The sequence below is a fragment of the Lemur catta genome, chromosome X (assembly GCF_020740605.2).
Source record: "Lemur catta isolate mLemCat1 chromosome X, mLemCat1.pri, whole genome shotgun sequence".
In the NCBI taxonomy this organism is placed as follows: Eukaryota; Metazoa; Chordata; class Mammalia; order Primates; family Lemuridae; genus Lemur; species Lemur catta.
In genome coordinates this window covers 55920417-55938839 of record NC_059155.1, presented here as the reverse complement: position 1 = coordinate 55938839, position 18423 = coordinate 55920417, and the positions used below count along the sequence as shown (strand labels likewise).

The window sequence follows — 18423 nt, the reverse complement described above, 5'->3', positions numbered from 1 at the left end:
CTTACAGTCAGTTTTGCCCTGCTTCCCTCCCCCACCCCGGCCTGCTGGTCATGCGGCCACTGGCGGCCCTGACTGCCGAGGCAACGGTAGCCTAGGACAGTTGGCTGTTAAGTGACACTGATTCTCCACTCCCCACCTGACCCCGGAGAAGGAGGGACGTCCCCCGCTGCGTGAGGGGGTGGGGAAGTGGGTAGTGAATTCGGATCCACGTGGGAGTCGGGGGGTGGGGGGGCGGGGCACGGTGTGTGTGTGTGGGGGGGTGTGGAAGTTCTCGCCCAGACAGGGGCTAGGCGGCAGCCACAGTTGATTATGGAAGATTCCCACAAGTGTAACACTTCAGAGACAGCACCTCAGCCTGGTTCAGCAGTTCAGGGAGCCCGCCTTTCTCAGATTGCTCAACAGGTATCTTTATCAGAAAGTGAGGAGTCTCAGGACTCATCTGACAGCATAGGCTCCTCACAGAAAGCCCACGGGATCCTAGCATGGTGCCCATCTTACAGAAAAATTTTTAAAGACCTATCTTCTGAAGATACACGGGGCAGAAAAGGAGATGGAGAAAACCCTGGAGTTTCTGCTGTCACTTCTATGTCCGTTCCGACTCCCATTCATCAGACTAGCAGTGGACAGTACATTGCCATTGCCCCAAATGGAGCCTTACAGTTGGCCAGTCCAGGCACAGATGGAGTACAGGGACTTCAGACATTAACCATGAAAATTCAGGCGATACTCAGCAAGGTACAACTATCCTCCAGTACGCGCAGACCTCTGATGGACAGCAAATACTTGTGCCCAGTAATCAAGTGGTAGTACAGGCCGCATCGGGAGATAAACAGACATACCAGATTCGTACCACACCTTCAGCTGCTTGTCTGCCACAAACTGTGGTGATGACATCTCCTGTGATTCTTACATCTCAGACAACTAAGACAGATGACCCCCAATTGAAAAGAGAAGTAAGGTTAATGAAAAACAGAGAGGCTGCTCGAGAATGTCGCAGAAAGAAGAAAGAATACGTGAAATGCCTGGAAAATCGAGTTGCAGTCCTGGAACTAATAGAAGAGTTAAAAACTTTGAAGGATCTTTATTCCCATAAAAGTGTTTGATTCTTAACAAAGAAAGTATTTTTGTGGACTTGCCTAAAAATTATATTTGATTTTTTAGTGGAGTTTTATAGATTAAAAGGTCAAAAGTGAAGCTTTTTATTTAGGCTTTTGCAACTCAAATATCTTTGCAAGGTATCTGGTGACAGAGGATAAAGTGGAAAGTGACCTCAAGGAAGCTACTGGCACAACTGGAAGCTTTGTAAAAATGAAACATACTCCAGAAGCAAGAAACGAACTTTCAGCAATTTGAATTTTCTAAGTAACAATAATTTTCAGTCCAAAAATGGCAGATAAAGATGAGATTTGGTAAATTGGATTTTTAGAAGTAAATCAGTTTACCCTATAGGTTTGCATTTCTTACTGTTTTTCTGAAATTTACCTTTTTCATTTTGTGTGTGTGCGTGTATTTTATTTCTGCCAATAAATTCTAAATTACAAATGTAAAAGAAAACCTAACACATTACTAAATATATAAATTATGTATTCTGATTACATACACTTGTTCTATTGTCAAGTCTTTTAAATGGGCTTTTAAAAGTTTGTTTGTTGGACTTGAGAGGGTTTTTGAGACTGGGTTAATTATTTTTGAGGTCTTATCCTAAAAGGCATCTAAGGTACATGAATGGAATATGGTGATTTTGTAACTTTTTTTTATCAGAATGGAAAGAGAACTGTTTAAAAGTTTGATACTTTTAAATAGTTTGTTTTTTGCTTACTCTGGTAATGGTGATTTCCTACAGATATATAATAAATTGTTTTTTGATTCTATATTCTGTGTGTAGTTGAATATCTATTACTTATTCTGTTGTGCTTTAATAGAATGTAATATTTCAGGCCCTTAAAATATTATTTTTAAAAAAACTTTCTGAAGATGCATACTAAAGTTTTTCCAAGAAGATTTTACAATCAATTTAAGGTTTATCAGATTCTAAAATAGTATAGTTATTAAAACAATTTTATCTTAGAGACTATTTTGTAATGTAGTACATGGTACCTTTATAAAAAAAGTGACTGCCAATATATTTTTATAGCTACTCTTTATAAATTCTAACGTTGAGTTTTTAATGATTATTTTAAATGTTTATATAGTTTGTTTAGTAAAAACTGTTTTTGCACTGCAAAGTATCATTTTTATATTACGGGAAGTAAAGTTTTCAGATTGGCTCATATTTGAATTGTAAATTTTATATAGTTTAAGGTTCTAAAATGCTATCAGTACACCGTGTTTAACCTCTGTATTCCAATTTGTATACACTTTGAATTTGTACTGTAAAACTATTGTGTGCTTCTTACACAGTACGTATCATATTTTCTATGAAATTAAAAAACATTTGATAAAATTTAAAAAAATTATGTCCATACTGCTAGGTATGAAGTGGTAATTCATTGTGTTTCCAATTTTTATTTCTCTAATGACTAATGTTTTTGAGCATCTTTTCCTATGCTCTTTGGCCATTTGTATATTTTCTTTATAGAAATATCTGTTCAAATGCTTAGCCCATTTTTAATTGTATTTTTTTTTTATTTTTGAGAGTTCTTTAAACATTCTGGATACCAGACCCTTTTCAAATACATGATTTATAAATATTTTCTCCCATTCTGTGGGTCATTCTTTGACTTTCTTATGGTGTCCTTTGAAGCAACTTTTTTATTTTGATAAAGACAGTTTTATCTAATTTTTTTCATTTATTGCTTTAGCTTTTAGTGTCTTATCTAAGAATCTGTTGCTTAACCCAAAGTCAGAAAGATTTATTCCTATGCTCTCTTATAGTAGTTGTAGCTCTTACATTTGGATTTTGATTCATTTTTACTTAATTTTTGTCTGTGGTATGAGGTGGGGGTTCAAATTCATTCTTTTATATGTGGATTCCAGTTGTCCCAGAAGGATTTTATGAAAATTCTATTTTTTTGCCTTTTAATTATCTTGGCATCTTTGTCCAAAGTTAATTTATCATATATGTATGAGTTTATTTCTGGAGTATCAGTTCGATTCCATTGATCTGTAGGTCTATCCTTATGCCAGTGTCACATTGTCTTCATCACTGTAGCTTTGCATTAAGTTTTTTTAAGCAGCTACTGATAATAATACGCATTAAATTTTGAAATTGGAAAGAATGAGTCCCCCAACTTTGGTTTTCTTTTTCAAGATTATTTAGGCTATTTTGGGTCACTGAATTTCCATATGAATTTTAGGATGAGCTTGTCAGTTTCTGCAAAAACTGCAGTTGTAATTTTGATAGGGAATGCACTGAATGTATATATACATTTGGGGAGTATTGCCATCTTAACAAATTAAGTCTCCCAATCTATGGACACAGAATGTCTTTCCATTTGTCTTTCCATATGTCTTCTTTAATTTCTTTCAACAATGTTTTATAATTTCCAATATACAACTCTTCAACTTCCTTGGTTAAATTAACTCCTATGTATTTTATTCTTTTGATTCTATTATACCTGAAATTGTTCTCTTAATTACTTGGATTTTTCATTGCTAGTATATGGAAATATTACCACCCAAAGGAATCTACAGAGTCAGTGCAATCCCTATGAAAATACAAAAGATATTCCTCACAGAACTAGAACCAACACATCTTAAAATACTTATGGACCACAAAAGATCCCAAATACCCAAGACAATCCTGAGCAAAAAGAACAAAGCTGGAGGAATCACACTACCAGACTTCAAAATATACAACAAAGCTGTCATAACCAAAACAGCATGGTACTGGCATAAAAGCTGACACATAGAACAATGGAACAGAATAGAGAGCCCAGAAATTAACCCACGTATCTACAGCCAACTGAATTTTGCCAAAGATGCCAAGAACACTCATTATGGAAAGGATGGTCTCTTCAATAAATGATGCTGGGAAAACTGGATATCCATATGCAGAAGAATGAAACTAGATCTCCACTTCTCACCCTATACAAAAATCAATTCAAAACAGATCAAAGACCTAAATGTAAGACCCCAAACTGTAAAACTCCTAGAAGAAAACATAGGGGAAGCCAGGCACAGTGGCTCATGCCTGTAATCCTAGCACTTTGGGAGGCCAAGGCAGAAGGTTGCTTGAGGCCAGGAGTTCAAGACCAGCCTGAGCAACATAGCAAGATCCCATCTCTACAAAAAATAGAAAAATTAGCCAGGTGCAGTGGCACATGCCTGTAGTCCCAGCTACTTGGGAGGCTGAGGCAGGAGGATTGCTTGAGCCCAGGAGTTTGTGGTTGCAGTGAGCTATGATGATGCCACTGTACTCTAACCCTGTATCGAAAAAAGAAAAAGAAAAGAAAACATAGGGGAAATGCTTCAGGACATTGGGAAATTATTTTATGAATAAGAGCTCAAAAGCACAGGCAACAAAAGCAAAAATAAGCAAATGACGTTATATCAAACTAAAAGGCACAGCAAAGGAAACAAGAGAGTGAAAGAGAAACCTACAGAATTACAGAAGTTATTTGCAAACTATTCATCTGATTAATATCCAGAATATACAGAGAACTCCAACATCTCAACAGCAAGAAAACAAAAATTCCATTAAAAAATGGGCAAGTGATCTGAACAGACATTTCTCAAAAGACAACATACAAATGGCCAATAGGTATATGAAAAAATGTTCAACATCACTAATCATCAGGGAAATGTAAATCAAAACCAGAATGAGGTGTCATCTCACCGCAGTTAGGGTGGCTATTATCAAAAAGTCAAAAAATAACAAATGCTAATGAGGATACAGAGAAAAGGTAACTCTTATACACTGTTGATGAGAATGTAAAGTATTAATAGCACAGCCACTATGGAGAACAGTATGGATGTTCCTCACAAAACTACAAATAGAACTACCATCTGATCCAGCAATCCCACTACTAGGCATTTATCCAAAGGAATGGATATCATTACATTGAAGTGACATCTGCACCCCCATGTTTACTGCAACACTATTTACAATAGCCAAGATATGGTATCATCCTAGGGGGTCCAACAACAGATGAATGGATAAAGAAAATGTGAAGCCAGGCACAGTGGTTCACACCTGTAATCCCAGCAACTAGGGAGGCTGAGGTGGGAGGATCACTTGAGGCCAGGCGTTCAAGACCAGCCTGGTAACATACCAAGACCTCATCTCTAACAAAAATGAAAAATATTAGCTGGGCATGGTGGCATATACCTGTAGTCCCAGCTGCTTGGGAGGCTGAGGAGTGAGGATTGCATGAGCCCAGAAGTTCAAGGCTGCAGTGAGGTATGATCGTGCCACTGCACTCCAGCCTGGGCAACAGAGCAAGACCCTGTCTCTTAAAAAAGGAAAAGAACATGGGGTATATAAACACAATGGAATACTAATCAGCCATAAAAAAGAATGAAATCTTGTCATTCACAACAACATGGATGGAACTAGAGGACACTGTGTTAAGTAAAATAAGCCATGAACAGAAAGTTAAACACCATGTGTTCTCACTCATATGTGGAACCTAAAAAAAAAGTTAATCTCATAGAAGTAAAAAGGAGAACAGAGGATACTAGAGGCTGGGAAGGGTAGGGGGAAAGGGGGGTATAGGGAGAGATTTGTTAAAAGATACTAAATTACAGCTAGATAGGAGGATTAAGTTCTCCTATTATTATATGTCAATTAAAAATAATTTATTTTTGTATATTGATCTTATATCTTACAAGCTGAATCAGAAGTCTTATGTTATATTGAAAATAACTATAGGAACAGTACAACTGAAGTGCCACTCAATGGAAAAGATTGATTTAAGAACTAACACCAATGCCCTGAGGAAAGAAAGACAAGGAAAAATGATACACTATGTACTGAGGAACAAATTTAAGGTCATCACACTTCTCATCAAAATCTATGCAACCACCAGGTGGGGTGGCTCACGCCTATAATCCTGGCACTTTGGGAGGCCAAGGCAGGATGATCATTTGAGGCCAGGGGTTTGAGACCAGCCTGGGCAAGATAGCAAGATCCCATCTGTAAAAAAAAAAAAAAAAATAGAAAAATTAGGCATGGTTATACAGGGGAGGCTGAGGCAGGAGAATCACTTGAGCCCAGGAGTTTGAGGCTACAGTAAGCTATGATCATACCACTACACTCCAGCCTCAGTGACAAGGTGAGACCCTGTATCTAAAAAAAATATCATTATCCAGTGACCACTTAACTTTTCCAGCATTATACAAATCACATGAAGAATTCATTAGAGTTCTAATTTCCTAGAGAAGTTTCTATTCAAATGTTCCATACAAGCTTATAATGATGAAAGCCCAGCACCGCATTTGGGATTCAAAATAACCCTATCAGCAGAGTTGAATATTCATTAATGCTAATAAAAATATGCCCTCCCCCAAGTCCCGTAGACCCAGTTCTTGAGTCCCTGATGAGCTGAAGTGATAATCCAAAGATCATGCAATGAGTCAAAGGTAGTCTTGACATCATCTCTCTGGAGCATGCCCCAAGGTAATGTGGGAACAGCAACAATATTAACAACAATAACAGCTAGAATTGATTGGGGTCCTACCTTATGCCAGGCACTTTCCTGACAACTTTACATGTCTTAACATAGTGTTCTAAAGTACTCCAAGAAGTAGATGAATTCGGCCGGGCACAGTGGCTCAAGCCTGTAATCCTAGCACTCTGGAAGGCCGAGGCGGGAGGATCGTTTGAGCTCAGGAGTTCGAGACCAGCCTGAGCAAGAGCGAGACCCCGTCTCTACTAAAAATAGAAAGAAATTATATGGACAGCTAAAAATATATACAGAAAAAATTAGCCGGGCATGGTGGCTCATGCCTGTAGTCCCAGCTACTCGGGAGGCTGAGGCAGGAGGATGGCTTGAGCCCAGGAGTTTGAGGTTGCTGTGAGCTAGGCTGATGCCACGGCACTCTTGCCTGGGCAACAGAGCGAGACTCTGTCTCAAAAAAAAAAAAAGAAGTAGATGAATTTACTAGTAGTATTTCCATTTGACTAATGGAGAAATGAGGCAAAGAGATATTAAGTCACTTGCTCAGTGTCGCCTAGCAATAAGTGGCGGAGCCACAGGTCAGAGGCACTATGAAAATTTCTACTGTGCCCTATGTTTATTCAATCAAGGGTAAGATCCAAAGGCTATTGCGAAATATTTAGAATTTTACAGCATGGGACTGCAAAGTCAATAGAAATTTGATTTCTTCAGAAATCCTTTAGAGATGCAGACTTGAAAAGATTGGAATCTGGATATTATTTGGTGACAATCATCTGAGAGCCTCCTTAGTATGACAGGCAGCATGTCAGTCTCCTAACCTGAAGGTCTTGGGTCTGTGCATCAGAAAATGCACCAAACCTGACATTTCTACACCCTCACAACAGATTTTTAAAAAGTCTGGTAGCTGGGAAAATAAGACTATTCCCCTGTTCTGGTAGTTCTCAGACAAATTTCCATTTAAGTTGGAAGGCAAGAACTTTATAAAAATGCAGATTCCACCATTCACACCAGTAAATCTCATTTAGTGTGGCCACAATGGTGCCCTAGAATCTGGGATTTTCAGTGCCCAGCCTAGGAAACTTTCAGGAACTTTATTAAATCCCGTTGGTAGCAAGACTGTCTCCAGTATACCGACTCTTCCTGGACCAGATGCACAGTTGAGAAGACCAAACTCACAGCACACAGGAAGGCAGAATATAGTGAACACAGGGTGAGCGTCACAAGGGTAGGCCAGTGGCTCTTCCGAGAAGATACCACAACTCCCACTGGCCTTTCTCCCTGAAGGCTTCAGTTTATCTCAAATCCCTTCTCTTCAAGGATAGTGGATGAAGGTGGTGATAGGAAATGACCTTTCAGATGCCCAGAGGGTATGGGCTCTTCTCAGGGACCATTAGCACATAGGATGTGAGGTGATGCAATCTATTGTCCCAGCTCCCACTAGCCTTTGTTCCTTTCCTGCACCACCAGTCCATTCCAGGCCAGCCTGGGGCAATACCAGGACTTGGGGCCAATGTCTTCCCTTCACTCACAGAAACCTGCCCCTCACCTGAGGAGATCATCTCCCCTCTTCTCCTCTCAGCTGTCCTTCTCCCGACCCCATCTGCTATCCCACATCAGGCAGCTTTCCTGGTAGCCTAAAGACCTAGCCTGGCTCCTTACTCTGGTGTCCCAGGCTGGAGAGGGCTGTCCTCGCTGAGAAGGACACCAGTCCCAGGAGCCAAGAGCCATGACTACCCCAAAACCATCCTGAGCATCAGCATCCCATGGCAGTGGTTACCCTTTGAAATGAAGCTTCACCACACACCCCAGCTGTTCCTGAACCACTTTCTTATCACAGAAAGCAAGATGGAGGAGGAAGGTGCCCACAATCCTTCCTGGGGAATATCATGCCCTCCTCCGCTCTGCCAGATTATTTGCTCTGCACCAAATCCTGGCACCAACTGTACCATTCCTATCCTTTTGATGTAAGAAGTTTTGGGGTACTTTTTAAATCCTAAATTTGTGGTTTATAATATTAACTGAAGAAATAACAGGGTCATACTTTGGAAAGGAGAGCTTTCTTTCTCATAAAGCATTGCAGCCTGTGGGTGGTCATTCTAACAGGCTGGAAAGCCAAGCCCCAGGGCAGAAACCAGGAACGTGCTTGAAGGCAAGGACAATGGGAACAGGAGTTAATCCTGAGCAGGACAGTCAAATATACATATTTAACAAGCTATGGGAGGAGTCATGAATATTTATGAAAAGAGAAACGTGCCTGCACAGTGCAGCTTTCTGCCCTTTTATGGGGTTCATGTTCAGAAATGGCCACCCTCTTATATCAAAAAGGTAAAGCAAAGACACAAAAACCCTCTCTATGCATGCAGACTGATTAAACTCACTTCATCAGTGGTGGTCTTTTATCAGGAAAGAATGCTGGTCTAGATCACAACACTGGTTTCTGTTTAGCCCTTAGAAAAAAGCCTAATGGCTGTTAGCATGGAAGGAGGTAAAATGATGCATGTCTGACCTTCCATCCCATCATGGCTGGGAACTCAGTTTTAAGGTTTCTCTGGGGTCCCCTTTGGTTGAGAGGGGGTCCATTCAGTCAGTAAGGGACTTAGGATCTTATTTTAGTTCACAGTAACCAGAAATATTACTGCCCAATTTGGGCATTTTGGAAATTTCAAAAGGCAGTTTAGGTTGTTGGAATGATTGGAGGCATTTGGGGGCTGAGGGTTACAGGGATGTAAACCTTTTTTTGTAGAGACTTAAACAAACTGGATTTTCTACACATACATGTACCTTCCCTTGAAATGGAGGGAAGCTTGTATGTTGCCTCATCTAGAAACATATAAAGACTTACTGACCGCTTTGGAAAATCACATGACTGAAGGCAATTCCATTCATGGATTCCAGTCTGATACAACATCCCAGTATCAGTTTCCTTTGTAGCTGTGCGTGCCTGGAAAAATCAGAAGGAAGGGAATCCAACTTACCAACCAGAAGGATATTTTCCAGGATAAGCTTTTAAATGATGGGTAAAATTAAGTGAGAGATGTTCACAATCTGATCTCTCATGAGTGGGTGACCAAAACCAGCTATGCCCATTGCTGTTACTGTGCTGAAGTTCTTCTGTTTCCAGGTCTGTCTCCCTCACCAGACTCTTAGGTCCTTCCTGCAAGGTTGGAAACAAACCCAGTAGTACCCTGTGACCTCAGGATACAGCACAGGACCTGATACACAGAAGAAAGCCTGTCAACACTTGTGGAATTGGAGGACTCTCTAAATGGTTGGATGACAAATCCAGTGTCATAATGATGAGCTGTATGGATGTCAGTGTGCAGAGGGTGGGAGGAGAATGCCACAGGTCTCTGTCTTAGGACCCATATAGCAGAATGAGACCAACCTGTGGTACTGATCTCAGTTATGCCCTTTGAGGGTCCCAGATTTAGCCAGTATGTAAGTTAGGATTGTCATGTGTGGGGAAAGCAGGGAAGGGAGGGAGGGAGAGGGAGAGACAGAGAGAGAAGAGAGAGAGAATGAGAATGAGTTATTGATTGATTTTAAGGATCTGCTTGCACAACTGTGGGGGTGGCAAGTCCAACCTTTACAGAGCAGGATGTCAGGCTGGAGACCCGGGGAAGAGGTGATGTTGCAGCCTGAATCCACAGGCAGTGTGAAGGCAGAAGTTTTTCTTCATGCAGGGACAGGGACTCCAGCCTTTTTCTTTTTCTTTCTTTCTTTTTTTTTTTTTAAGAGATGGGGTCTTGCTGTGTTGCCCAGAGTGGTCTCAAAATCCTGGCCTCAAGCAATCCTCCCTCCTCAGCCTCCTGAGTAGCTGGGATTACAGGCATTAGCCACTGCGCATGGCTCACAGTCTTTTTTTTCTTAAGGCCTTCAACTGACTGGATTACTCCAACATTTGGGGGGGCAATGTGCCTTGCCCATTCAGTAGAATTTACATGTTAGTCTCATCTAAAAACACCTTCACAGAGACAGCTAGCCTGGTGATTGAACAAATACCTGTGTACCGTGGCCTAGTCTAGTTGACACATTGAATTAACCATCTAATACAAATCCCATTAACCATGAAGGTCTATCTTAGAAAGGCAGGCATCTTCCTACAAAGTTTCTGTATTAACCTTTTTTGCCTGGCCCAAGCCGCCAACGCAAGCTCAGCACATTCCGGCCACTAAGCTGAAGCTGACCTGAATGCCTACCCGGGCTGAGGCAGTGCCAGGCTAGTCAGGGGCACACGGGATGGCCCTGGAATCCAGGAGTTTATAACTGTTAGGGCACCCCTGCAGGACGTACATTGATCAGGCAGGACAGCTGGCCAGTCCCCCCAGTGTGGCCTCCCACTGTGGGACCTCTCACGCTGGGGTTTCCCATCCTGACCAAACAATGCATTTGTGTCTTTGGGTTCAGAGGGGCCACCAGTGAGGCAGTCAGTGCCAGTCCTGTTAGTCACTGACGCCAGTTCTTCCTCTTTACAGGTGTGGATGACACCCATAGGTGTTCTACGTGGAAGTTCAGGAGCTGCTGTCCCATAGTCAGAACTCTGTCAGGTGTAATGATGGGCTCAGCAGTCAGTGTAGTTTCAAAATGCTCACAGCAGCTTGGAAAGGCTGCAACGGAGAGTATTTCTTTAAAATAAGTGGAAAGTTTCCAGGAATTGTTTTCTGTTTCTTTGGTTTTTTTTGAGGCAGAGTCTCACTCTGTTGCCCAGGCTAGAGTGAGAGCTGTGGCGTCAGCCTAGCTCACAGCAACCTCAAACTCCTGGGCTCAAGCGATCCTCCTGCCTCAGCCTCCCGAGTAGCTGGGACTACAGGCATGCACCACCATGCCCAGCTAATTTTTTATATATATATTTTTAGCTGTCCATATAATTTCTTTCTATTTTTAGTAGAGATGGGGTCTCGCTCTTGCTCAGGCTGGTCTCGAACTCCTGAGCTCAAACAATCCGCCCGCCTCGGCCTCCCAGGGTGCTAGGATTATAGGTGTGAGCCACCGCGCCTGGCTGTTTTGAAAAACAGAGATAACTAATGTCCTCTCTCCCTTCCTTGCCTCTTCAAAGGTTTTGTGTTTTTCAGTGTGTACCATTCTGTGATCAAAACTTACCATTTGTTTAATCATCCCGTTTTCCTCAGACCTTTTGTCTAGAAGGGTTGCGTGCAAGAGAGACAAAAGCATTTTCATAGAAAAACATGTTTATATAATTTAACTACAAAGATACATCATGTTTAGGAAATGATCAGGAAAAAATCCTGAATTCATAAAAGTTTAAAAAATGGGTTTACATAACCTCGTATCCCTTTTGTCTCTGTCACTGATCCAGGGAGCAGGCTGGGCAAGATCAAGCCCTTGCTGGGGGCAGCAGCACTGACTGGTCAAACTGCCGGTATCTTTTATCAATATAATTAACGTTATACGACCAGATACAAGAGTCACCAAATGTAAAGCCATTTTTTTAAATTCCCCCTTCTTTCATCTCATGGAAAATTCCTTGAAACCTCTAGCAGTAAATCTGGAGTCAGAGGGTCCCCATGACCGTGGCCAAGGCAGACGCTGGCTCTGTGCTGGGAGGGGCTGCAGCAGCCGCCAAGCTGACAACAAGGCTGGAGTGTGTTTCCCCCTTTTTCCCTTTGGTTTCTCTAAGGCTGTGTTCCAGCCCAGGGACCTGATTCATTTTTTTGCCCTCTCCCCGGGGGAGGGAGCAATTCAAAGTTTTAACATTTTTGGCCTCCCCAAAGCTCACCTTTGGGAGCCTTTGGATCCTTTCTCCTCCTGCCCGGAGGAGAGAACAAAAGCCACAGTCAGCATCTGGCTGCACTTTCCCCCTCACATCACCCAGCATGGAAAAGCAGCTGAGGGGTCCGGGTAGCCGACTCTCTTGCAGTCGGATATATTATTTTTAAACTCTGTAACATGTATTTCTCATAAGACAGCAATCCAGCTGCTGCTTCATATTATGGGGAAATCCACAGCGTCCCAGGTGTCAAAGGCACATCACCTCCCCCTCCCTTCTTCCTTTATTCACACAAGGCTTTCCCCATATTTTAGTGAGTCAGGGTCTTGCTAGTGAACCACACTGCTGTGTCACGGATCGCTAAGGCCACCCTCACTTTCAGTGATGCCCTAGCAGGACAAAAAGACTCAACGTATAGTCGTCCTCAAAGCTAAGACTTATTATAGCAAAGGACACAAAGCAGAATCCACAAAGGGGAAAGGTGCACTGGGCAAAGTCTGCAGGAATCCAGTCCAGCTTCCAAGAGCCGTTTCGCAGTGGAGTCTCACAATTTGTCCCTCCAATAATGTATCATGACAACACATGTGAAGTGTTGTCTACCAGGAAGCTCACTGAAAACTCAGTGTCCTAGTTTTTATTGGGGACTGGTCACAAAGGCACTCTCTGTCTAACGTGCACCGAGACTGCAGATTCCCAGAAGGAACGCTGGTGTTCAGCATAAACATACCGCCTGAACAAAGGGTTTAGGGAGATTAAACCACTCATCAGGTAGAGATTGGTGGAAAACCCCCTGAAATCCAGGTTCCCAGATGCCAGGAAAGGTCCAATCTTGCAAGCTGGCCTTTCTAAGGGTAGTAGTCTCAGGCTTGCTATGTTAACTCTTTTCTGCACAGAACTCAATCACAAAGCTTCAAAATACATATCCAAATCAGACAGAACCAACAGCAAAAAATCAGCAATATGCAGATGAACTGAACAACACCATGAACCAACTGGATCTAATTGAGATGTGCAGAACACTGCACACAATCCACAGCAGATTATGTATTCTTCTCAAGTGCATGCACAAGTTTCACCAAGATAGACCATATCCTGGCTCATAAAACAAATCTTAACAAATGTAAAATAGTTAAAATCATACAAAGAGTGTTGTCCAACCAAAATAGAAAAAAAAAAAACACCAATAAAGAAGAAAAGGTTAACAGGAACATCTCCTAACACATGGGAATGAAGGCATACACTTTTAAATAATACATCAGTCAAAGGGCAAGTCTCAAAGGAAATTAGAAAATATATTGAAATGAATGAAAATGAAAACATATCAAAAACTGCAGGACACAGCTAAAGCAGTGCTTAGCAGTAAATTTATAGCATTAAGGTCTTATATTAGAAAAGATTAAAGGACTCAAGTCAATGATGAGAGCTTTCACCACAAGAGTCTAGAAAAAGAGAACCAACATAAACCCAAAGCAAGCACATTGAGAGAAATAAATAGTGAAGCAGAATGAGGGGGAAAAAAGTGATAAACAATAAAACCAAATGCTGGTTCTCTGAAAAGGTCAATAAAATTCAAAAACTTCTACCAAGACTGACAAAAAAAAAAAAAAAAGAAAGATAAAATGCAACTTTCCAATATCAGGAATGAAATAGGCTATACACCCCACAGAAATTAAAAGGATACTACAAATAGCTCTTCCCATGTACATTTGGCAACTTAGATGAAATGGAACAATTGCTTGAGAGAGACAAACTACCATAGCTCATCCAAAAAGAAACAGATCATCTGAATAGATGTATATCTATTTAAAAATCAAATTTGTAGTTGAAAAACTTTCAACAAAGAAATCTCCAGGCCCAGATGTTTTCCCTGGAAAATCCTACCAAATACTTAAGAAGAAATAACAGACATTCTACACAATCTTGTCAAAGAAATAGAAGAGCAAGAATACTTCTCAATCATTTTATCAAATCAGCATTACCCTGATACTAAAATCAGACAAAGACTGAACATAGATGCAGAAAATCCTCAACAAAATATTAACAAATTAAACCTAATAATATAAAAAATAATAATAACCCATGACCAAGTAGGGTTTACGCATGAAATGCAAAGCTGGTACAAAATTCAAAAATCTATCAATGAAATCCACTATATTAGTGTACTAAAGAAAAAGAACCACATGATCATATCATTTGATGCAGAAAAAGCACTTGATGGCAAGGTGTGGTGGCTCACACCTGTAATCCCAGCACTTTGAGAGGCCCAGGCAGGAGGATTGCTTGAGGTCAGGAGTTCAAGACAAGCCTGGGCAACATAGCAAGGCCCCATCTCTACGAAAAAATTTTAAAAATTAGCCAGGTATGGTGGTGCATGCCTGTATTCCCAGCAATTCAGGGGGCTGAGCCAGGAGGATCACTTGAGCCCAGGAGTTTGAGGTTACAGTAAGCTGTGATCATGCCACTGCAGTCCAGCCTGGGTGACAAAGCAAAACCGTGTCTTAAAAAAATTTTTTTAATTTTTTTAAAAAACCATTTGACAAAATTCAACATCCAATCATGACTTTTTAAAAATTCAGCAAACCAGGAGTAGAAGGGAACATTCTTAATCTGATATAGATCATCTACAAAAATACACCTTCCATCATACTTCATGGAGAAAGACTAAATGCTTTTTTTCTCTCTAAGATCAGGAACGAGGCAAGGATATCTACTCTCACTCCTGCTATTTGACATTGTCCTTGAAGTCCTAGCCACTCCAGTAAGGCAAGAAAAAGAAACAAATGGTTTACAGATTGGAAAGGAGGAAATAAAACTTCTCCAATTCATAGATGACATGATCATCTACACAGAAAATCCCAAAACTATTTCAAAAACCTCCTAGAACTAATAAGTGAGTTTAGCAATGTTGCAGGACACAAATTCAGCATTAAAAAAATCAAGCACATTTCTGTATACTAGTAATAAACACCTGGAAACAAAAATGTAAAAAAAAACATATACACATACCACTTACAATAGCTTCCTCAAAAAGCCTAATGTGCAGGATCTGTATGCTAAAAACTACAAGAAGCTGATGAAAGAAATAAAAGAAGATCTGAACAAATGGAGAGACATACTGTGTTCATGGGTTGATAGACTCAATATAATTAAGATATTAACAATCCCCAAATTAATTTATAGATTTAATACAATTCCAATCAAAAATCTCTGCAGGATTTTTTAAATAAATACAGACTAATCGATTTAAAAAATGTGGAAAGGCAAAAGAACTGGAATAGCCAAATAGTTTTGAAAAAGAACAAAATGGGAGTAACATTGACTTACTATGAATCTACAATAATCAAGACAGTGTGGTATTAGCAAATGGATAGACACACCTTTGCAAAAATCAATTGGACATATTTGTGTGGAAAGAACTGTAGAATTCTCTCAATTTATTGGAGAGAAGACAGTCTTTTCAACAAATGGTGCTGGAACAATTAGAAATCTAGAGTATTTATCCAGGAGGAATGAAAACTTATGTTTACACAAAAACCCCTACACAAATGTTATGGCAGCTCTACTCATATTGCCAAAAACTGGAAACAATGTAAATATCTTTCACTGGATGCAGAATAAACAAACTGGTACATCCATACAATGGAATATTACTCAGCAACGAAAAGAATGAGTGAACTATTGACACACTCAACAACTTGGATGAAACTCAAAGGCATGCTGAGTGATGCCAGTCTCAAAAGATTACATGCTGTATTATTCATTTATATGACATTCATGAAAAGACAAAAGCATAGTGATGAAGAACAGATCAATAGTTGTCAGGGTTTAGGAATGGGGGAGGATATGACTATAAACGGGCAGCACAAGGGAGTTCTTGGGGTAACAAACATTTCTGTATTCTGATCATGGTAGTGGTAATATGAATCTATAGATGTGTTCAAATTTATAGTACTGTATTCCCCAATATCAATAATTTTTTATGATTTAAAGAAGATTCCATTGACAAATAAAAATTATATATATTCAAGGTATACAACATGATGTGATATATGTATACATTGTGTAATGATTTCCAATCAAATTAATTAATACATCCATCACCACCCATAGTTACTATTTGTGTGTGTCAATGTCAGGGGGTGAGGACACTTAAAATTTGCTATTTTAGCAAATTTCAAGTAAACAATACAGTAGTATTAACTATAGTCACCATACTGTAAATTACATCTCTAGAACTTACACATCTTATAAGTGAGTTTGTACCCTTTGACCAACATCTCCCTATTTCCCCCTAATTTTTTTTAAAAATTAAAAATCTACCAATCAGGCAGGTGAGAATTCTTGCTTTCTGTAAAACTGTTTTAACATAGGTGTGTGTATGCCTAAATACTAGTTTTGTTTGGTTTTGAGCCATATATAAAGAGACTCATATAGGGTGTCATTTTGTATCTGGCTTCTTTCACCTAACATTATATTCTGTATATTCCTTCTCATAGCTGTGTGGTACTCCAAGGTGTCAATATAGCACAATTTAGTTATGCATTTTCTTATTGGTGTGTAATTAGGTTGTTTCCAGTAATTTGCCATTACAAATAGTTTTACTATGTGAACATTCCTGTATCTCTCCCAGTTTTACATGCATGGGCAAGAATGCTCACCACGGTTAGTTTATGAAGGCAGAAAAGTAACTCAAACACTACCTAACCATCCAATAGGAGACACTGAATAAACTATGGCTACAATAAATGAAGACATATCATCAAAATCATCTCAGAACCTGTGAGCAATTATTTGGATAAATCACACAAGCATTAATGCTGGCTCTGCCGATGGAGCTTGGCTCTAACAATTGCATGTGGGTTGTAGTAACCAATGGGGCAGTGAGCTCACTGAATCATCTTGGGGCCGACTATGGGCAGAGATGAAGACACACAGGAAGGAGCTGGTGACACCGGCAGCTGGCCACCCCAGAGCACTACAGAGATGACTTTACCTGTCTCCAGGACTCTGGTTCTGATGACAGGCTCAGAGCTTCCTTGGTCTGACTACCCTGAGCACCTCCAGGAAGGCAGCCCTGGCCATGCCTAAGGCGGCCCACATCAGTCCTCCCCCACCAACTCTGACCGGCTCCGTCTGCTCTTGGGTGAAATCTTTCTCATCGCTTCAGCTCCCCTCCATTCACGAGCATCCCCTGCACGCCGGGAGCGTAACTGTGCCCACCGTGCAGGTGAGGAGACTGAGGCCCACAGAGGGCAGGAGTGGGGCCTGCAGCTGCACAGCAGGGCAGTGGGCTGTGCCTGGCCCACAGCTCTGCACCCCCACAGCCATATGGACACTTTCTGGTGCCTCCCGCTCTATGGGCCCCCGGCCTGTGTCTCCCCCAGACCACCAGGCCTGGGGCATCGACTCACCCCAACTGGGTTCTAGACCCAGCGCCCAGGCCCTGGGAGGGGACTGGGTGGACGCAGAGCTGGCAGCTGGCCAGGATCAGGATGGGGGCTTGGTGGCCTTTTCCTAAAGCCCAGGCTCTGTACGGGGGTGTCCCCAGTGTCTTCAGGATCCAGGTCTGTGCCCTCAGGACTGGCCAAGATGTGGCCTGACTTCTCCAGGGTCCAAGTTGCTCAGCCAGTGCATCTTGTGGAGAAGCCTATAATACTACCTTTAAGTGAGAAAAAACATTAAAAATAGTGGAGGGCCGGGTGTGGTGGCTCATACCTGTAATCCTAGCACTCTGGGAGGCCGAGGCAGGAGGATATCTTCAGCCCAGGAGTTTGAGGTTGCAGATGACGCCACTGTACTCTACCCAGGGCAGCACAGCAAGATTCTGTCTTTAAAGAAGAAAATAGTGATGAAAATGAGCTCCTGGTAGGAGGAAGAGAGGAAGAGGAGGGTCATGTGCCAAAGACCTGGAACAGCACTGACTAAAACCTGGGCCCTGCAGGAGCAAGAGACAGTCCCAGTCCTAGGCTGCCCCCACCTGTGGACACGCAGGGAAGGAGACTCCGAGGGACACCCCAGCCTGGGGCTCATGTACTCAGAGGCCAGTGACCCCACCAGCTATAAACATAGAAAACTCTGTCCCTCCTCTGTCTTCCCCCAGGTCTTCCTTCCCGGTCTTGGAGATGAGTCTCCCCC

General features: G+C 41.4%; 1 protein-coding gene and 1 long non-coding RNA gene across 2 annotated transcripts; one reads left to right on the top strand and one right to left on the bottom strand.

The window, feature by feature from the left end:
- Positions 1–303: 303 nt before the first annotated feature.
- On the top strand, positions 304–1452 carry LOC123628046 (cyclic AMP-dependent transcription factor ATF-1-like). The gene is given in 2 exon segments (XM_045537653.1): positions 304–709; positions 712–1452. Coding segments are annotated over 2 exon segments (792 nt in total). The 5' UTR covers positions 304–309; the 3' UTR covers positions 1104–1452.
- A 4611-nt stretch (positions 1453–6063) lies between these two features.
- On the bottom strand, positions 6064–18040 carry LOC123628045. Its single transcript, XR_006731583.1, has 3 exons — positions 18004–18040; positions 9407–9501; positions 6064–6076 (listed from the first exon to the last, which is right to left on the bottom strand). It is a non-coding gene; the product is annotated as an uncharacterized LOC123628045 (long non-coding RNA).
- Positions 18041–18423: the final 383 nt, after the last annotated feature.